The sequence below is a fragment of the Excalfactoria chinensis genome, chromosome 6 (assembly GCF_039878825.1).
Source record: "Excalfactoria chinensis isolate bCotChi1 chromosome 6, bCotChi1.hap2, whole genome shotgun sequence".
Lineage (NCBI taxonomy): Eukaryota > Metazoa > Chordata > Aves > Galliformes > Phasianidae > Excalfactoria > Excalfactoria chinensis.
The window spans coordinates 574,101-596,129 of record NC_092830.1 but is presented as its reverse complement, the minus strand read 5'-3'; the positions used below and the strand labels follow the sequence as shown (position 1 = coordinate 596,129).

The 22,029-nt window shown below is 41.8% G+C and overlaps 1 protein-coding gene across 10 annotated transcripts in view; it reads left to right on the top strand.

Annotated features, from left to right (window-relative positions):
- PCDH15 (protocadherin related 15) overlaps positions 1-16,956 on the top strand; it is a 597,589-nt gene extending 580,633 nt beyond the window's left edge. For 8 of the 10 annotated variants that reach the window (XM_072339847.1, XM_072339849.1, XM_072339851.1 and 5 more), the window contains 5 exons: positions 6,118-6,139; positions 7,185-7,223; positions 8,466-8,539; positions 9,323-9,455; positions 14,377-16,956. In XM_072339847.1, coding sequence (XP_072195948.1) covers positions 6,118-6,139; positions 7,185-7,223; positions 8,466-8,539; positions 9,323-9,455; positions 14,377-14,928 — 820 coding nt within the window. In that variant the 3' untranslated portion in view covers positions 14,929-16,956. Of the gene's footprint in view, positions 1-6,117; positions 6,140-7,184; positions 7,224-8,465; positions 8,540-9,322; positions 9,456-10,231; positions 11,681-14,376 lie in introns of all 10 variants that reach the window. The other 2 variants (XM_072339856.1, XR_011904016.1) reach the window with 2 other exon arrangements.
- Positions 16,957-22,029: the final 5,073 nt, after the last annotated feature.

Genomic DNA, 22,029 nt, shown 5'->3' with positions numbered 1-22,029 from the left:
CTAGGAAACAGTGAGGCATTGTACTTGTGGAGTGGAAATTAAATGTAGTCAAATTACAAGAGTTTTTCACGTGGATTAACACGGTGCAGAGATGAAATTTATACACATATCGATACCTCTGCATCAGTACAGGCATTGTGAAAACAAGACTGAATGCTTGTCCTGACAATTCTTTAAAAATCAGTCTCAGAAGAATGGTCAGAAGTGCAGCACACATATATGCTGACTGGATTCAGCTCCTGTTGGCTTACACCTTACAGCTCTGAGCTTCGGGTGAGCCTGGGGGCACTTCTGACTTCTCCTGTGGCCACAGTTTCCGGCTCGTGTTGGCTTGGAAAACAGTTCTAATTCTATGAGTGACCTATAGGCACTCTTTGAAAGATAGCTCAGGCACACTTAGAGACTGCTTAATCATACACACTTCTATACAATAGCAAAGGTTTGAGGCACAGTTACTATAGAATAGGCTTCCCTTAAAAATTCCCTTGAATACTCTGTGTTGGCTGTGTGCTGTATGGCACGGTGCCACTGCCACATCACTGATGGAAACAAACGTGCTCACAGAGCAACTGCATAGAAATACTAGGTTGCATTGATGATTCGTATCACCGTACAGGCAGGGTACAGTACTGACCTTGATACTTCCAAAATCTAAGGTTTTAATGTCTCCTCCTCTGCAAGTCCTTCCTCCCTAATGAAGACGTGAAAAGTAAATGTCTTGCCCAGTAGTCTAGTATATTTCTTTTCTGTTGTATAGTTGTAGTTTGCTGGAAGTGATGTTATGGCTGTGATTCATATAATAAGTTCTTTTTTTTCTCTCTCATAAAAATCTGTGTCCATGCATGTTTCCTTACATGTGATTATCTTCTTTTCTTTCAAGTCTTTTTCTTCTCTACCATTTCCAACAAAGCAGGGGAAAAAAATCAGTCTTAGAAGAAGGAGATCGGCAGAGAGTTATAAGCAGCTTTGCTTCCCGTGCTATTGAGGCTCACAAGCAATCTAATATCAATGGATCATTGAACAATAACCTCCCCAAATCTTCAAGTAACATTACTTTCTTATCTGATGAGAACCCACTAACTACTCAAAACCCATTGTATGTGGAAGGTGCCACTCAAAGTCCTGCTGCTGCTGGGTTACTGAGGAAAAGAAGCGATGCCCTAGATACTCTTTCTCCTATGCAATTAGTCTTGAGAGAAGCCTCTCTGGGAGGCAGTCACCGTGCGTGGACAGTACCAGCTCACGTTACTAAGAGACATGCACCTGGCTCTCTGAGCAGGCCAGTTATCATGGACCCCGTTCAGTGGCAACAGGAAAGACTCAAAGCAGAGAATGAAGGAACTGAAAATGGGCATAGCGGAGTTGATACTAGCAGTCCGCTATTTCAAAAAATTAGTGGCCCCACATTAACTGTCAAAGAGAAGGCAAGACAATTTGAGCAGCAGGCTTTGCAGGAAATGAAGCAAGTGAAGTCTCCCGATGTCAAATCCACCCGTTCGCCAACGCACAGCATCTGTTTGCAAGAAAGAGATAACGTGCTAGAGCAGTCTCCCAAAAGTGTGGTTGCTTCTCCTTGCCTTCGCTCTTCTCCTCTGTCCTCTCCAACACCTTGTGAAGTAGTTGAGCCGGAGCACTCTGCGGTCCCCTCTGTAATCATCACTCACCATGACTATCCTGAAGAACTTTCTCCTCCACCAGCTCGCAAGCCAACTCCTCCATCTTTTAGGATAAAGAAACCCATTTGCCAAAATTTTCTAGTTCCTCAGACCAAAGGAGAAGTTACAGAAAACATTCCAGACCCACCTACCACTCCCCCACCCCCTCCTCCTCTACTGCCTCCTCCACCTCCGTCCCCTCCTCTTTTGCCAACCCATCCTCCAACTCTGCCCCCCGCTTCTCTTTCTTCTTCTCCATCTCTTCCTAGCACCCAACACCTTTCCCCTGCAATGCATTCAAAATCCCCCACCAAACAGCCAGCTGTCCCACCATCGGCCACAGTGCCAGAGCCGCCTCCCCGTAGGGAGCTGAAAGGTATTCTTAAAAACATTCAGAATTTAGCAGCAATTGAAAAGTCCGTGGCCAATATGTACAGCCAAATAGACAAAAACCACGTTCTACCCAAGCACGTTTCTAAGCTCAAGCCAGTCGCAACACCAGAGCTGCCGACTCCCGAGGCTACAGCTGAGGGCAACCAGCAGAACGGCAACTTGAGCTGTGTTGTGGAGGAGCTTGAGAAACGCTTTCCATCTCAGTCGACAGCACTGTAATGTTTTCGGTTCAGTGTTTTCTGCATGTAACATTTCGAGCGCGAGGACTCCAATGCAGCACGTGGTATCTGCCCCAGACTCTAGAAATGCAGAATTTTTCTGTTTCCCTGCTGTCTATTACTACTCCCTACCCAGTCCTGAAATTGAAAGACTTGGTCTTACCTGTTGACTCAGAAATTTGTAACGTGTCATTTTATAAGTTGTTCTCTCAGCACTGCATCAACGATGTTGGTTCTTAAGTCTGTTTACCTAAAAGCCTCAGGGAGAGTTGTCCATTTGTTCAAAAGGTCCAGCCAGAAGTGGCAGAGGGCTTGATAACTGCTGTACATTAAGCTGCCCTTGCCATGGGTCATACCAGTAAGCAGAGTGATTTTCCTGCAGCTGTAATGGGAATTCCTTGCTTTGCACATAAGATGAACTATTTGGGAGGAGTCTAATAGTCAATATTGGATGTCAAAGAAAGCGAGTACCGGTAGCAAGTGGGCTCAACGATAGCAAGACCGAGTTGTTACAGTAATACATCTTTATATTCCATGGGAGATGGCACAGTGTTCTGCTATGCTGGCATGCTTTCTTTTAGCTCACATTTGTATTTCCCAAGTCCTAAAAAGGGCATTCCCTTGACTTGTCACTAAACTCTGCTGTTTTCCTTTGTCACTTGCATCATGCCTTCCATTGCATTTTTTTTACATTGTAACTGCATGTTTAATGTTTTTATTTTGTAAATGATTTCACGTTATTGTTGTTTTTATTTTGCATGTTCATGTTGTTGACATCTCTTTTTAACTTTCATGCTGCGAACTTCACAGCTAAAACATCTTGCTCTTCTTAAAACGTAATAAAGTCACTCTAATTACTGTGAAGGTTTCTCAAGTACTTGCAAAAAGTTCTGTAATTTACTTACCGTCTTTTTTGCTCCCAATCATCTAAGTCACACCTTTACATTAAATTTGTGAATTGTACTAAATTCGCTTGTTCTTTGAAACAAATGGTAAGTAAAAGCAATTCAGGCATTTAAATGAACGTTAGGTTGGTTCAACTTGCGAGTTTCATTTCCTTCTTTGCCAAAGTGGATCACAGTGGATCAACTCTTACATCACTGATCCACACTGAAGTATCCATCTCCCACTTTATACCCATAATGGATACCTTTGTGATACTCATCAACTACTGAAATAGTGGACAAATGCGGCCTAGTTTTGCAGTGTGCATCATCACGCAGTAGATCTTCAGATGTTTAGTAATTCAGAAGGTAAACTTCAAAGATTTTATTCAGCTTCAATTATTTGTGGCATTCCTTAGGCAGAAAGGTCAGACATCACACCAAAGCTCCTCTTTAAATGTTTGTTTTCATCCATTCAGTCTTAGAAGAGTCTGCTGGGGTCACTGTAATCAGCTCTTCGCTAATGAGGAACACCTACTTTCTCTCATTCTTGAAGCCCTTATTAATTTGAAGAGTTTATGAAACCTAATTTATTTTTGTCTACAACTGAAGCAACCGTGGTTCTCCTGCTGATTCCTTGAATAGCATTTATTGGGTGAAAAATAAATAAAATAAATATATTAGACTGGGAAAGAAGTGGTACCAATAGCATGTACTTTACCCCATGCCAGGGAAGTTCTATCCCATAGGAATGTCTGGACACTGCTGCTGTTCTGCTGCACTATGAGACACTATAGACAGTATGCTACTTGACAACAAGTTGACCTTGTATAACCTTATTGACCCCTCCTTAAGATGTCAGATTTGGTTAATAGCAGACATGTGATCCTTGACAGAACTCTCTGGTCCTTCTGTCAACAACTTGGCTGGGGAGAGTCCCAAGCAGGGACAGAGGTTGCTTCTGCAGAGAAGTCTTCTTCCCTTCTTCTTCCCTTTGAACTGTTTGTACAGCTGAAATCAAACAGTAACGTTAATGCTTACCTCCCTTCCAGATTCATTTTCTCTTCAGGTTCAAGTCATGAACTGTGGGAAACCTCCATTTTAAAACTCAGGGCAAATTGATAGGCAGTTGCTTTCACTGATCAGTAGCTGCATTATTTGAGTTTTATGATTCTTTTTAAAATGCTTTTTTAAATGTGAAAACAGATAAAAAGTATGAATTTGCAGAAGCGTGGTGGGATGCCAGTAATTGGGGAAACTGTTGCTTTAGGCAAACCACAGTTCCATTAACGCATGTTAGCAGCATGGCCCTATGAAAGGCTGCCATGTTTGTACGTGTAAATCCACTCCTGTTTCATCTCTCTCATTAAATCCCGTGGGTGCGTAGTAGCTGGCGTGTTATCCAACAACATCCCAGGTGTAGCATTCTTGCTTTCTCTCAGACTGACTGCCATGAAGTCTTGACTGCTCATCTTTATCCAGAAGCAATTCCTCCCTCAGTGGCGGGGCACTTTGAATTCCTTCCTGGAAACAAGCTATTTCATTTTGACGTTTGCTTTTTGGTCAGTAAAGATCCTTGTGCTGTATTGAGTAAATGGACCTTTTTTTTAATTTTTTTTTATTTTTATTTTTTAATCCTGGCCACAAGAAATTATAAATAAGTGAAATGTAAGCAATTCTGTGATGCTAATTTAAAGAAGGTTAAATTCAAAACTGAATTGGAAATCCTTATATTAAAACTTTAATCTGCAATATAGTGACTACTCAAGAGCAATTAAGATGAATAGGTTTGCTTACCCCCTGTGCGACACAAAACCTTTTTCTGGAGATTGCTGTAGGTGATGTGAAAGCTAAATACAGTGTTGCTCAAGTGGGCTTCGAGAAGTCACATATCACCTTGTGATCTTCATTGCGGTTGTTCATTAGTTTCATATCATATGGGCGACAGCGTTAACGTAATGCTGATAATCAATTCCATGTGTTGAATATTAATAGAGAACTTTAGAGATAACAGTAAAGAATAATAAGGACTCGTACTCTGTTCTTTTTCGTTTGCTCAAGTATAATTAATGGATTCCCCAAAACTGCTGCCTGTGCAGTATGTTAAGTTCAGCAAACTTTTGAACATTGATTCTTCCCATCTTAAAAATGATAATAATTTAAAACAACAACAATGATACAAAGACTTAAATTGCCATTTGCCGTTCTTAATCATTTTAATTTTCTGTCAGAAAATGTGAAGATACAGACCTCGATAGATGTAAGTGCATTTGTCATGCAGATGAATGGCTGCAAGAAAATGAACTCAAATGAGCAAAAAAATTTCCAGAGATCAACAGCACAAAGCCAGTGGCGCAATAATCATAGATAGCACAAATAATACCACTCCCCCCCCAGCTGAGCAAGTGTTAGGAAATGTGTAATTATGATAATAATGTAGTTAAATTACTAATAGAAGCTTCAGGCCAATTTCTGTACTGTAGATAAGTCCATGAGTAGAAGAGGAAATGCGTCACGGCTTAAAAAAGATATGCAAAAGGACAGTCTCTTTGTAGATGGTCTTTCTAGGACTCAGAGATGACAGGGAAGGTGACTTGGCAGGACATCTGAGAACAGAAGGAGAACCAAGCCTTTGCTTGTTTAACCTTTATTTACTCTGTTCCCCTTTGGGGTGTTGCACCAGGTGCACTGGCTCTCTGGCTTTTGGGGAATAGGGATTTCTTCTCATTCATTTGCAATCTAAGGCAAGAAAAGATTCACCAGCCTTCCTCCTGCAACATGTTGTATGTGCAGAGCGAATCTCAAGACAGACATATTTTGTATTGCAGATATGCATTTCTTTTCTTGCTAGTAATATTTCTAATCACATTATCGTTTCACCTCTTTCCAGAAGGAATGCCAGTATGCATCTCTGTACAGTCGAACAGAAGTATACTAATGTATTTTTTTTCTTTTTCTGATCTCAAGGCGAGGATATGCACAGCAAGAGGTAAGGCTGTTCCCTGCTTACATTGAAATTACTGATCCTATCAGCAGACTTTTCCCATACAGCCTGTGTTGTGAAGCAGTGGATGTTTTAGAGGCCAAAGTGGTTCATACTGTCTGTATGCATTCAGGAGGTGTAGGTGCACCTGTGGCTGGTAAACACTGACACAAACATAACCTCCAAGATGGAGGATTGCTGCTTGATAGACTGCCAAAAAGTTTCCTAGGGAATTGCGTCCATTGCTTTTCATCTTTTAGAGCAGCAGGTTGTATCATCTGCTACAGCCCACTGCATGGGTTCAGCATGGGCCTTTTCTGCAACCCAGTGCAGTCTGTCCTTACAGCATCTTTTATTTTTTCATAGAAACATAGAATCACCAACACTGGAAAAGATCTCCAGGATCATGCAGTGCAACCACCCACCTACCACCAGTATTTCCCCACATAGAATAATTATTCTAGCAATGAATAACATGGAGAATTTCCTAAATGAACTCGTTCAATAAGTTCTCCAAAGCACATTCCCATCCTAATGGTTGATATTTACTGATGAGTACTGATTCATCTTAGGATGTGCCTCTGGAGTCTACAGCTCTTTATTTAGTAGGCTTACAAATGGCAGATTTGTTCTGATGTGCTGTGATTTATCTTCCCTTTGCAAAGCTGATTTGTATCTCTTAACTTGGATACAGATCTTCCCCATCTCCCACAGTTCAACTTTGGCCAAGGAACATGGCTGACACAGTGCCCCCAAATGTTCAGAGAGGAGAGTTATTCCCAACACACGATGCAATAGTTCTCTTGGGTTTTTGAGTCAGATAGTTTAGAGGACCACCACATAAACAGAAAATCAATTTCATATTAAGTAAAATAGATAGTGCACTATGAAGTCATGTTACCATAGTAGATGCATAGTGTTTTTCTGCTGCTTGCTGAATTTGGAGGTATTGAAGTGCCTGCGTACGAAATATTGTGAAGGACTTGTGTTCTTAAGATTTCTTTCTTAATTGATGCTGCCTAACAAAACCCTCTCTGGTTTTCTTTTACAGCAACAGCAGTTGCTGAGACCTTCCCTTCTCAGACCAGAGGTACTGCAGCTTTTCATGTCTTAATTATTCACTAACTTTTTAGATGTCTTCTGCGTCATTTTCTAATCAAAACTCATCTTTCCCCTTTCCTCACTGTCCTAGATGAAAAGGAAAGTCCTAACACTGTTAACCCAATCAATGCAGTTTTCATTAAATACCCAAAACATACTGCTCTCTGATACTTTGGCCAAAGAAACAGCTCCAAGCAGCAGTAGAGGCCTGGGGAAATGTGCCTGGAAGGATGCTAGGCAGCAAACGACCCGGGTGTGCTGGTTGACAGCTGGCTGAACATGAGCCAGCAGTGTGCCTGGGTGGCCAAGAAGTCCAATGGCATCCTGGCTTATATCACACGTAGAGTGGCCAGCAGGAGTGGGGAGTCAGTCATCTTCCTCTGCTTGGTATTGTGAGTCTGCATCTCAAGGACTGTGTGCAGTTCCTTGATATCCAGCCGTGCTCTGTTTTTTCAGATGTCAGTCAAGTGATAATTGATTATTACACCTAGAGATGACCTAAGCAGTTGGCCTGCCAAGATAATGAAAGCATTAACACTGCTGTGAAGTGGTGGTTTATTAATGCAGCACTTTCTCTATCAAATCTTTTAGATCCTGTGTCATTCCCAGAATAAGTGATAGAGCAAGTGTAACTTTTGTGAGATTTTGCTATCAGTGGTGGAGAACGGTGACCGTTTCTACAGCCATTGTAAGCAACAACAGGATCTTCAGAAACAACTTCAGTTTAATTGGACAGGGTATTTCCCCCCTTGGAAGTGTGTGATGGAGACAAGATGCATCCCTTGCCAAAAGCAAAGCCTTTGTGCTCTTTACTGTGCAGGGACATTCCATGCAGCAGCCTAATGCCAATAGCGTGTGGACAGAACTTAATAACACGCTGCTGTTTTTTATGTGGGATACAAACATTAAGAAAGAAATCTGAACAAAGAGTATAAGTAAAATAGCCCTAATGTTGAACGCCGGATTTTTCCTTTCAGAGATGCTCAAGAAATGACAGTTCGTTAGCATTGAATTCAGTTCAGTGTCATTATTTAGCTGACTTAGAGCAGTCGCTCCCAGTGAATACACCAGAGAAGGGGTCATTTAAAGCTTGTGTTCACTTCTCTTTGTGTTCTTTTAATTATTGGTTCATTTCATGTTGCTGGTTTTGTTGGGTTGTGTTTTTTTGCACTTTGTATCTTTTTCATATCGTGTGTGACTGTGCATTCAATCCATGTTTCTCTTTTGACAGGAGTTAAGTATGGAGTCTGGAATTGATCCGGGGCAGGAATACTATGGGCAAGATTACTACAGTTATGAGCATGGGTATATTTTCATTTTTCCTGTATATTTCTGAAATGCTGTTTGTCAAGGTTGGTGATGTTTATTATTACAGCGCCTGATCTGCGGACTTCCCTTCGCCCCAAGGTTACTTTAATCTTTGTATCCACAACTAAGCGTGCTAACAACAAAACTCACTTCTTGAACCTTAAATGGATGTTATATAGCTCACAGCTCCTTTAGGAAGCTAATTTTACCTCAGAGCATGTAGCCCCTATTTATCATTACATGTTTATATTCACCTTTTCATTTGTGCATACCTGTTTTGGCAATGAATTTCCATCAAACTGCCTTTTTGTGGCTTGCCAGTCTGAGTTCAGCGATACTTCTTGTAGTCCTCAGCCAGCATCAGGCTTTCTACATTTACCTAGACAAATGTCATTCTGCTTCATTTGGATAAAGACATTTTGACTGCAGTCAGTTCAGAGATTATTGCATTTTTTTTTTCAAGATTGCAGGGATTCTCCAGAACTGATCCCAGGGAATCTACTCTCTCATCCCCCAGTAAAGTTAAATAAATAGTAATAAGTATCTGGAAGTAAGGCTTATTGAATGTGGGAGATTCTGGAGACCTGGTGGTTTGAGCTTCCTCCAGTTGTAGTGGCTTATGGCTGATTCCAATAGGTTGCACTACTGCTGATGTAAAAACAACAAAAATGAAATATCCTTCTTAATGGTAAAGGAGAAAAAATAGTAAGTAAAGAAAGTAACGTCCTTTAGGGGTGTGCGTGTGCATTTGTTACAAAGAGCTGGTGGTGTTTTTGTCAGGTATGAACTGCCTCAGTATGGGAGCCGCCGCCGCTTGTTGTCTCCTTCGGGGATGTATGATGAGTATGGGGAAGTCATGGTGGAGAACGATGGCGGCTACTACTACAGTCCGCATGGATCAACAGCGGAAGAGGTAAGCATTTCTGGTGTGTTGATTCTGTCTCTGCAAGAAGCTGAAGCAACTGTAAACCTTATCAAATGGATTTTTATAAAATGGATTACAGTATTAAGAATATTGCACATAGACCAACTAATCAACTCTTCCAATCCTAATTATCGTCAGATGACTGCTGACGTTTCCATCAGCACCTCTTTTCCTTTTTATAGAAATAAAACAGTAATTGCAAAGTTTCTGTTAATATGCATATTGCTTTTTCCCCTAATGTTGATTTCTGCATCAATGAAAAGTCCACATAGCCTTAGGTAATTCCCTTTTATATTGTTAACTGAAGGGAGTATTGCTAATATTCTGCCTATAACTCGTGATTTTCCAGTGAGAAAATCAGTCACTTAAACTAATTTATCAGAGACTTCACAACTGAATGTAAAGAAAATTTAAAATGTCAGTGGCAGCCAGAAGAAAAGAGATGAAATGGTTCACTTTTTTAATGTAATATTCGTAATTACTAGATTCTTAATCCATCACATGGGTTTTAATTAAATGAGAAGAGAGAATGTTTGTGAGCCAGTCTTTTTCTCTGTTGCAAGGCAAGGCAGTTGTGCATTTTCAGCCTCTTCTAAAAGTTAAACTTTCCCCATAACTTCAGTGAGAAGCTATTCTAAAACACATTAGCTATGGTGCTGGAGAAAAAGCGTTGCGTTTGTTCCCGTTGATTTACTTTGGGGGTACAGGTTTTCATAATAATTACTTTTCCAATTTTAATCAAGTTCCATTTTCGTAATTTGCAGGGAATGATTCAAAGCAGAGGTCCTTCAAGCAGAGGTATAAGCCAGAGAGCAGGGGCTCAAATAGAAGTTAGACCTTTAGATGGTGGGATGGATCTAAGGCGTGGCTCTGCAAGAGCATATAGGACCAGCCAGGGAAGGAGAAAACTAAAAGCAGTGATGCATTTAAGTCGCGTAGCAGTCAGTGCTCACAAACCAGTAGGAAGAAGCGAGTCTGCTCGTTCTCCGTGGAAGAAAGCAAAGATATTCCCAATGATTCTGCAGAAAGTGAAAGGCAGTAGGAAAGATTCCAGTTATGCCAAGTTGATGTCAGCTCGCCAGGCGGATGGTGAGAAAAGCATGATTATCAGGGGAAGCTACTTCCAGAAATCGACAGATGACAGACCTTCGATGAGAAAGCTAAATCATGTGTTAAAACGCATTAGTGTCTCCAGAAAATTTCAAGAGCCCACTAGCAAAGATGCAGTGCGCTCAGAAGGAAAAGAGGAGGAAGAAAGAGATGAAGCAAAGTCGGGAGTTTCAATAAGTATCACAGCAGAGAGTGAACACGAGGAAAGTGATTATGAAAAGAAGAAGAAGAGGAGAAGGAAATACAGTTCAGATGAGTCATCTGCAAAGAGTAGTAGCTCTGGGTCAGAGTCAGAAGATAAAGACTATTTGACAGTAACTCTGGACCAAGATGAAGCCACTGAAAGTACTGTGGACTCCGATGAGGAATCTGAGCACGATATTGGGGATTCCGATGATGGCTCCGGATCCAGCTCTAGCAGTGAATCGGAGGAGGACTCTTCTGAAGAGGGCGGTGATGAGGAAGAGTCTGACAGCGATGAAGACGATAGCCTGTCACAGAGCTCATCTACACAAAGTTCATTCAGCAAATCAGGAACTAGCGACTCCAGCAGTAGAAGGAGTACTGGAAGGTCAAGTACAAGAAGTAGGGGAAGTAGCTCTCGTGGCAGAGCAAGGCGATCCAGCCAGAAATCGGTCAGCTCGAACACATCAGGTGCAAGCTACAGGAAAACATCAGGATCCAGCTACAAGAGCAAAACCTCCTCTGCCAGCCTTGAAATAGAAGACACGATAGAAGAGGTTTCAGAAGAAGATGAGCAAGCAGATACGGAGCAAGTCAGTGCAAGCCCTGATAAGACAGCAGATAACACGAAGAATAAGACAGTTTCTAGAACATCTGCAAATGCAAAAAGTGCTAAAAATGCTGCTAAGGAAGAAGACAAGAGAAGGAAATCGGGTGTTAACAGTGGGGATAATGAGGATGAAAGTGCAGAAGAAGTTGATGCAGATAATAGCGATAGTGACAAGGAGAAAGCTATCAATAAGAATGGAAACGAAGGGAAAAAATCCAAAGGTAGTGGAGGGATAAAAAACACAGCTAGTGCCACTTCTGGCAAAACTGCTACTTCCCCTGATACCAAGACTCAGAGTTCTGACATCAGCGTGAAAAGAAAGAAAATAAAAAAGGGATCCCAAGAGCAATGTCAGTCTAAATCAGATGACACCCGTGATGCTGCTGTTACAGAATCTGAGACTGCTGGTGATTCTACATCCTTTTAAAAAGGAACAACAGTAGGTGGATGTTCTGCAAGAAGGGGTGATCTTGTTTGCTGTGCCTTCTGTGTGGTCTTTCCTAAACAGTACATACTTGACTAGAGATACCAAAATGAAAAACGCAAAGTTTATTGCTTAAGCTTTTCAGTCTTTCATGCCTTAAGGACAGAACTGTGGACTACCAAACAGATGTAATTCTTCTGAAAGACTATTCACATATACATGGTGGTGGATGCAGAAAGATCAATTTTCACCTAGCAGCGGCAGGACAGATTTCTTTCCCGATTTAAGTCATACAGCATTGTGTTAATTCTTATATTTAATCCTTTTAGCATTACGCATATAGTGATGCCAAGCTGTTACATTTTGCATTAACTGTGATGGATAGCTTGGTGAACCTGACAGCACAAACCTGTTAAGAGCCCTGTGATCACACAGGTTTTGTCTGTGTCACACAGTGACGCTTGGAGGAAGGAGAAGTTGCAAAATGATGAAGAACAAGAGACTCAAATGTCATATATTTACATTTCCTTACCATGAACGCATTTGCTAAATTTCTTAAGCTCTCAGCTGTAAACCTCACCCCGTCTCCAGGGCGGAGACTGAAATTGCAGCAAAGCAGGATTTTCAGACCTGCTGAGTATTATTTGCTGCACTGGGACTAAACTGTTTCTGGGTTGTGAGATTCAAGTATCATTGATGTAAAAGGCAGAAGTCTAGAGGTAGGTGTGCGAAGTGAACTTGGTCAGAAAAAGAAATGAGTTCTACTTCCAACCTTCTGCCCTTCCATTTTATAGTGTGTTTGTTTTGTTTTAATTAAAAAACAACAACAACAACAAAGGTCTGTTTAAAAGTTTGAGAAGCATAATGGCAAACTATTGCTGATCAGGTAACTGTCACCTATGTTCAGTATTTTGGTATTTATCTTTCAAAATTGGTATTTATCTTTCAAAATCTGCAGTATTTAATGCTATTTGGTAGGGAAATCTTATAGCATTTTAAGCAGCGCATTTCTGCCTAGAATTACCTTGATTACATCTGAGGGATTTCCGTTGTTTACAACTCAAAGGAGCCTTTGAGCTCTCAAATAGGAAACAAGCTCTGCTGCATGATGTACTGCTTCATGGTGCTCTTATCCATTCTGACAGCAAAGCATGAAAGCTTTATATATACACAAGCTATCTATAGTTTATCTGTTTTTTATCAAAAGCCATAGAACTGTTTCTCAACCGTTTATCCTGATAAGTAATTAAAAAATAAAATAATAGTGCATTGAGGCAGTAATGGATTAGCCTTACTTTTAAGATAGTACAACTTCTGGCATATTCACCAAAGCTGTGACACCAAGAAGTGTCTGTTAGAGAAGAGTATTTGAATGTTAATGACACTTTGATACTTAGGTATGGTGTTGAGCAATAAATTGTGGTAGTAACTTCTTAGCTTTGGAGTTGGACTCACTTGAGATGTGAACTAGATTTACGATTGCTCACTTTCTTGCATTCCCAGGTAGCACAGAGTCAGGCTGCACACAGTACTTTCATGTAGATCCCATTTAAACTAGTTAGTCCTTTCATCCACTGGCATTTGCCCGTGCAAAGAAAATTATATGTCTTTATCAGAAACAAATTAATACCCCTACAAGTAGTTTCTGTGAAGTATAAAAGTATAGAGAAGCTCAAGAATTATCACCCGTTTGTACCTGGCATGATTTTCTTTCTGTAAAAACTGACTTTTCTTATGTGCATGCGTATGTGTTGATGTGGGAGTCTGTCATGATGGTATCTGCTGCCTTAGAGAAACAAGAGTGTTTTCATTAGTAGTTCAACAGTAGTAGCTTGTTTTAGGGTATTCCGAGGAGACACTTAGAATTAAGCAATGGGTTTTTTTTAATCACTTAGTACCAAGTCACTGCAACGTGGAAGTTATTTGCTTTAACTTGTTAAGAAAATTTCCAAGACCTTCCCAAGCATATACTACCCCTTAGTACAGTATTTTATTGAAAGCATCACTTACCCAGTTTCTTCTTCTAAGTGCCTTCCGATTTCAAGTAGAAAGGGACACCGGTGCTGTTGTTTTTCACGTCTTTGTAAGACAAACACATTGCTTTGTTGAAATATGACTCATTTACTAATACCGATGTAGAGAAATCTGCTCTCAAAGCAATGTCTTTTTACCCAGAATTTTAAAAAGAAGATGCACTTTCAATCAATGGCAACAGAGCTGAATGCATCTTTAGAACCCATTTCCCCACCCCCTGCTTGAAGTTTTTATACCTTTTATATCTTGTTTTATGCCATCTGTGTGACACGGTTCTGTTCACGAGCTGAGTTCATTCTTTATAACTTTAAAGTACAAGGAATTGTTGGTGTGTTCAAGCTTATCAGGCATATATGACAGTGGTACGCAGTGGTAATCAGAAGAGTTAGAAAGTACCAGTGTACAATACAAAAGGAGCGGTACAGAAGAGCAAGTCAAAATTTCACGTAAAATGTCTAGATAAAAGATGAGATATATTGGGAAAAAAGACAAAAAGCTGTAAGAAATCACACTGAGATTTAATAACGTTTCCATTTGCTGTCAAACAGTGGGCCAGAAAGAAAAGGATCAAGCTGATCGTTGACCCGGAGTACGAGACCAGCTCTACTGGAGAAGACAGCGCTCCTGATTCCAGCCAGAGGAATCGTCTTAACAACCCCAATATTCAAAGCAACGTCAATGGTAACATCTACATTGCACAGAACGGCTCTGTTGTCAGAACCCGTCGTGTTTGCCTTGCTAATAATTTAAAAGTGACATCTCCAGTGAGGCTGGGGAAACAGTTCAAGAAACTGGACAAGCTCGCAGTGACACACGAGGAGAATGTCCCGCTGAACACGTTGTCAAAGGGACCGTCTTCTAGTGATAAAATAAACACAAGACCTTGTAGTGTCTCATTTGCTTCCTCTATAGGGGCCAAAAACATAGTAACAAAGCCAGGTGGCCCCAAAATGAAAAGCACAGAAGAGCAAGAATCTGTCGTTGATAACGAGGACGTAAAAGAGCCCTTGGAGTCTCACAGTGAGCACACACAGTCAGATGAAGAAGAACTCTGGATGGGCCCTTGGAATAACCTTCACATACCAATGACAAAACTGTGATTATTTTATTTTTTTTTATTTTTATTTTTACTTCAGTTTATAACAAACTGCACTTTTTAATTGTCACTGAAGAAAATGTATGAAATTTGTATCGTGCACATATGTTGTATACTACAAATGACATGCTTTAAAGTTTAAAAAACAAAATTTGCACTCACATTTGTACCAATTAATTGTCCTCCCCAGCTATTTTGACAGGCTCACATTTCACTAAACGATACTTCATTTAAGTTCATTAGTTGTTTTTTTTTTAATCTTGATTTGTTGTTTAATAAATGGTAAACTACTAATATATGCACAGCAACATTTGGTTAACTTTTCAGACAGTTCTATACATGCCTAGCTTGTTTTTCCTGTACCGGTACTTGTGGCTATACCATTTAGATTTGGGAAGCGTCTATTTATGTTCATGATTTACATCCAGAGCTCTTGATTCTGACCTCAAAGGTATAAATTAAAAATAAATCCATGAAAGTCAACAGAGCAAATCCTCGGCTGGTTTAAATTTGAGTAGCGTTACCAAAGTCAATAGCGATACAGCCAGTTTATGCAGGCAGAGAATTCTCACCCAACTCCGAAGTAGCAAACTTACGTAACAGTGGAAATAGCATTTGTAAGAGTACAGCGTATCTATGCAGAACTGCGAAATAGTTGATTAAATACGGTAAAAACCGTAAAGGAAATGTGTAGCAATTAATCTTATTCAGAGCTACCTGTCCGTGGTTTATTCATTTTCTTTTGTGAATTAGCTCATTCCAGTTTTCTCCTCTAGTCAGTTTTTCATCTTTTCATCTCTCCCCGCATCAGTTATGTTTTCTTCTTTTTATGGTCTTTTAGCTCCTGTTTTTATGATCCATCAATAATTGTCATCCCGTGGCTATAGTCCCCTAACATAAACCAGGATGATGCAGGACTCTATGAGACAGAAAGAGGCATAAAAAGTAATTAATAGGAAGGAGATAGAGAGATTTTCAAACCCAGCTAGCTGCTGGGTTAAATGGTACAAATTCCATTCCGCTCAAACGTAACCTGCCGTAAGACAAACGGATCACAGTGAAGGGAATAAAGAGTGAACATTTTTCCAAGGCTAATATGTGTAAATGCAGCTGTGAAGGGCATAGGCTGTCAGAAGAGACAGAATTGTTTCAGAATCTTTGAAGTAAGCATTAGTTGTAAAATACACTAAATAAATTACTGGCAGCTGCTTTTTATTTCTGCTCGTTCACATGAAGTAGGGAACGTGTCATTTTACAACTTCAGCAGGGAGCTGAGAGATGCTGCTGTTCATTACTACCAAGTAATAGCTGTAAAGAATTAGCAATACAGAGCAAACTGTTGTTCTCCAGTGAAATACTGGGGGGGTGGAGAGGGGAGAAAAAAGAAACGTGTATATTCACAAGAGAAAAGTGTCCTATTATATTATACCAACTTTTTCTTCAGGATGAGATCAAACTAGCTGTGACAACAATACCGATACCTCTCAAAAGATTGGAAAAGTTGACTGATAAATGTGTGCAATTAATGAGGAAAAGGCATCATCCTTCTTTTCCTGTCCCTGTAGTTAAGTTTTACCTCCAGACCTGGATGACGATCGTTGTTGGCTCTGCTCTGGTAGTAAACGGACTTGCGCTACTGTGATTTTGTCTGTTTTCCCCTTGCACAGGTTCTCCTACAGGAAACTTCTTTTAGTGTTTGTCTTTAGAAGCTGTTCGCATGTTACGCTGATGTAAATGTGACATTTCTGTCAAATACCTCCTTTTCAACTTGAGGTTTCTGACCAAATATTTTGAGTGACAGTACTTGTTTTTAGGCATGAGAAATGCAACGTAGCCTACCATGCGAGGGACAAAAAGATCGGGTATTTCTTTCTCCTAAGTCTTTTACCTTGGCATATTTGGATTTGGTACCTAACAAAAAAAGAATATCTGTTTGGAGTTTAGCTGGAGTCTGAACGTACAGACAAGAATGATGGAAGAAAAAGAATCTATTCTTTGAAATAACTAGTAAAATGTTCTATTTTAATCCTGTTTAACATACTGTATTTATTTCACGACGCCATTTCTGCTGCAAGATCCATCCTTTGGTTTTGACTGAATATACTAACACCGTTGTGAGGTTTTTAGAGAAATGCCATCTTGTGGCTCCTGCCAGATTCCTACCTACCTGTTTTTTCTCAAGACTCACAACTCTACCTGCTTGAGTGCTGTGAAGGATTGGCATGCCTAACGCTGATGGTAAGCGGGACAGCGCACACTAAACAGCACAAAACCTGTGGATACCTCCTCTTCTGTGTTGTTCAAGTGCTTGTTCCTTTATCTACAATGCAAAGAGCGTACAATAAGTTGAACGGAATATCTCAGTCTTGTGATACAGTTTACAGCTGTTTAACCAGCAGATTTGCAGAGTTGATGGTGCAAGGCACAAGTACTTTCCCTTGGGTGGCTGAGTTGCTCAATGGCTGACCAATCAAGGTGACGCTCGTTGCTCTCGACATTGATTTAATTTGTACGATCCTCCAAGCAAAACCATCGTTCCCCCTCGCTGTGTGTGTACGAATCAATAGAAAACAGAGTAATGGGGGGAACAAAAGGGGAAAAAGATACCTAAGAAAACTCTCTTAGGATGTATATTAGCATATCGGAGGGATATCGCTGGGAAACCGGGAGGGGCTCCAAGCAAGAAAACCCTCATCAAATACCATAATTGTTGGTGGTTAGCGTATAAGTTGGAGGACGGGGAAAAACAATCCCAAAACCAGGAAAAAGGATAGGGAAAAGATGTTTAAATATGGTATACAGATACAGCCTAGAGAGCCACTACGGGGAAAATCAATATTTTGGCCAAAATACGGATCTGATGAAGACTGAGTTTGTCAGATCTTGAATTTATATGTAAAGAACAAAACCCCTTTTCGAAGGAGGAATCAGAATACGCTGCCTGTCGGATACAAGAAATCAGCCTGTTACTAGTAAAAAGAAAAAGGGCCTGGACCAGGAAGGAGAGGAATTAGAAAAAGGAACTAATCAACGGGACCCTCTAGAGAATCTCCCCCCCATATAACCCCGATCTAGCACAAAGGGAGACAGGCACTGCCCCAGTAAGAGAGAACAGTAAAGCACATAGGGTCATTTCACAGAAAAAGGGGGGCATGCCGGGCTCAGGAGAGAATTAAAACAACGTGAAAGGGATATCGAAAACTTTCTCAGATGCTAGCTGTACCAGCACCTCAGCGTACCCCTTACGGGACATCTCACTTGGTCAAGGACAAATATGCTATGTAAACTCCCCACTCGCTAGTGGAGAAATTAGAACGTTTAAGAAGGAAATGAAATCTTTAATTGAGGATCAATTAAATAAGAGTAGGAGAAAAAGAACAATTAGATCATTTTCCAGGGCTTTCAAAAAATTTGAAAGGAGCCCCTGGTAAATAAAAAAGTGGGACCCGAGGGGGAAGAAGTTGCGTTTTCAGTTGATACGGGGGCAGCTCATTCATCGCTGGCCCATAAGGTGTCAGCACTGAAATTAACACAGGAGGCCTTAAAGATAACAGGGGTAGAGAAAACCTGGACGACAGTACCACTTTTTGAGAATACTGAATTAAAACCAGGGGATAAATATGAAATTGGGAATCAAGAAAAACATGAAATAAAGCCATAAAAATAAGGGCGGAGCAGCCCAAGGAACCGAACGATGTGGATCGCAAAACAAAGTTATATGGTACTAAGGGTGTTTGTGGAAACTGAAGAACTGTATTGTCTGGTCTGTGGGTTCTGAAGGGAATGGGGCAAACTGCTTTGATGGTATAAGAAATTGTAATTGTTACACAGAAGTATAATTGAGAAGTATAATTGAGAAGTATAATTCCCAGCTAGGGAAGATGGGACAAAGGCTCCAGTGTGCAGAACCGATGACTTTATTCATGCCTCTAGAGAAGAACCTCGCTCCGGGATGGCACAGGGACTGACTGGGCTGTAACGTGTGCCATGAGGCTCCTCCCCATTCTCCCCTGCTCCAAGCGAGGACCGGCTCTCCAGTGGGAAGACAGGTGGAATTTCAAGCCCATTCATCATTTCTGTATAAAGCTCTAGCTCTGCTTGGTGGACTTTGCTCCCGTTTCAGTGTACATCGTGTGATCTGTAGGGAAGGAAGGGCACGAAGCCATTGCATTACTGATCATAACGACCTTGGCTGATAAGTAACCCACAGAAACCAATGCTGAGCTTATAGCAGGAAAAGATCAGTAACAGCCCAAACAACGTTCTGTGGAATATACAGCTACACTGACAAAATCTTGCTATGTATTAAGAATAAGGACTATCATTAAGGAGCTTTGGGCCAATTACAGATAAATGTATGACTGTGACTGGGCTGTAGCCAACCTGTGTTCGCTACACAACTTCTGTGTTGCTGATCATTAGGGGCTCCCAGAACCAGGGTGAAGCACGAGATGAGCAGAAACTGTGCATTGCAGAGAATTTTCCTTCTGTAATTCTGTTCTTAACAGTGTCTGTGTCTCTGTTGTGCTTTTGCCTTGGCATGCAGCTGCGTACCTCATAGGTGCTAGATACACTTCCCGGGTGGAACAGGGGAGAGAACTGGGAAGGTGAATGTACAAGGATTTGTGAGTTGAGAAGACTGTTTACTCAGTAAAGCAAAAGCTGCATGACCAAGAAAAAGAGAAGAACAAATTCATTCACTACTCCACACTGAGTAGTGAATATATACTACATACTCCAATACATACTAAAAAGTCCATACCCAGTGGAGGAATGGTGTTGGAACAGGTGACATCCAGGTGTCCCAAACACAACTATTCTGTGATTCTGTGAGTCTGCCTTTATGCTCAAACAATGGCAACAGTTCGTACTTGTCTTCATGCAGGAGAGCTGATCCCTGCTAGAAACAGAGGAGCAGAGAAGCATGCAGTGAAGCCCAGTCCCCCATGCCACATCTGGGCTGGTGCAGGAAAACAAGTGGGGAGAGCTGCAGTGTGCCCACTGTGCCTCATCCCTTGGCATCTCCAACATCCCATCTCACAGAAAAGGCTGATACTGGTTGCATGGCCATGGAACTGTCATTAGTGGGCTCCCTGTGATTCACAAAGCAAGACAAGAACATCTGTTCTCAGGCGAGGAAATAAATGGACAGTGCTCTGCCTTTTGTTTTTACAGCCACTGGCTTGGGATCCTTTACAGACTGGCAGGGGACAAAAATGCACCAGAACCTTTCTGTAGCCAAAAGGCGTCTGTGTCCTTGTAGCAGCAGTTAACACAGACCACAGAGCTGAAATTCTTTTGCGCAGTCACCAGACCACATCAACGTCTTTTTAAATGTGGAAGTGGTGAATCACAAGGACATGGCAAAACATGGCACAGTCTCAGATGGTGTGTGATGCTGACATTTCCTTCCTCTTGGTTCAGAAGTTCATTTGGGCAGAGGAAAGAAGCCATCTTAAAAAGCAGTCTCTCAGCACAGTGCCAAGTCTCAGTGTGATGTTCCAGACCATAACTTTGCCTTCTCCACAGTCCACAGTCCTTCCACACAACCTGAAAACTGTCCCTTGTGGATCCCTGTTTTTGGAGATGTCTGGAGATGGTGTGCTAGTGCTTGCTTGTGTGTTGCCTTCTTCCCTAATGGTGAATGTCATCTTCCAGACAGGATCTTGAGGCCTGGGTTCTACAACCACATCTCATCCATTATAATGACATTCTTCTACTCCACAGCTGGCAGCAGGAATTACCACAGATGTCCCAGGTGGGGATGTGCAGCCAGTGAGCAAACCTGACTAGAAGGAAAGTGCCAGCAGTTCCTGGGGTCTTCTTGTACTCACTCTCTCATGTCCTGCTGTGAAAACTGAGTGAAACCCCTGCTTGGCCCTGCAGTGCTGCAGCTTTGAGCCTCGGCAGCAGCCTTAGGCCTGTAGCATGAACTGCTGCCTATGCATCTGTTTTGCAGCAATGCTGCCGGGCCACCTGCATGTTGCTTGCAGTACAGCCATCCACATCCCAGATCCCATGGACTCGACACCTCCACATCACCAGCTGACCAGCCGGCCAGCCCTGAGCTGTCTCTGACCATGGCCCTTATAATTTGTTTGGGACACCAGGGCCTCGGAGTTCCTTCCAAAGTAGCGGAGCCCATAAGGTCTTAATTTCTATCCCATCCTTCAACCCCCAAGTGCCGCCTCTTGTGTGCTTCCTCCCCGCACTGTGGTGACTCCTCCTCATTTAGGAGTTTCCTGTCACACTGTACTAAATAAAAGTCACAGCTGATACCCTGAACCATTGCCAGACGGAGGAAACGGTCAAGGTGGAACGACCCTGAGGAGAGACAGGCACAGATCCTCGCAAATACCCAAAGAGTGGCAACGTGAGTCCTAGGTGGGCAGGATACAAGGGACCTGGGGAGAAGAGGTGTCTCTGTGGGGTTGGCTGAGACGTCGAGGACAGTGGAGTATTTTGCTGGGGCACGTGTATGTGTTTCAGAGGACAAGGGGTGTGAAAATATATTGAAAAGGGGCCTATATGTGTAGCGTCCCCATTCTACAGGAAGCCCTCCAGAGGATCAGGAAGAAGTGTTCTGCCTCCTTAGTAGCTTGAATTAGCACTGGATAATTAGAGGGAACTTTATGGTTATGGGCCAGGAGGGAGTTGGGCTTTCTTGTGTATGTAGAGTGGGCCGGGGTCATTTACCATTTGGGAGGGACAGGTGTCAAGGTGATCTTTGTCTCAATCCCCTGTTGGGCAAGAGTGCATCTGAGGGTCAGGAGAGTTTCCTAGGGAGTGGTAGGTTGTGTTGGGTGCAGCAGGGGCACCTGAGTTACCTGGGACTCTCACAGAGCAGTGAGTTACTCTTACAATTTCCTTCCTAGGCAGCCGTGGCCATGAGCTCCCTGTGGTGGTCTGCTGTCCTGCTCATAGCCCTGTCAGTGTCTATGTGCCATGCTGTTCCAACCTATCAGACTTTTTTGAACAGACACGTGGACTTCCCCAGGACACGATCCTCGAGTAATAACCAATACTGCAATGTCATGATGGTGCGGCGTGGCATGGGTACCCCTGGAGCATGCAAAGACCGTAACACCTTTGTGCATGCTCCACC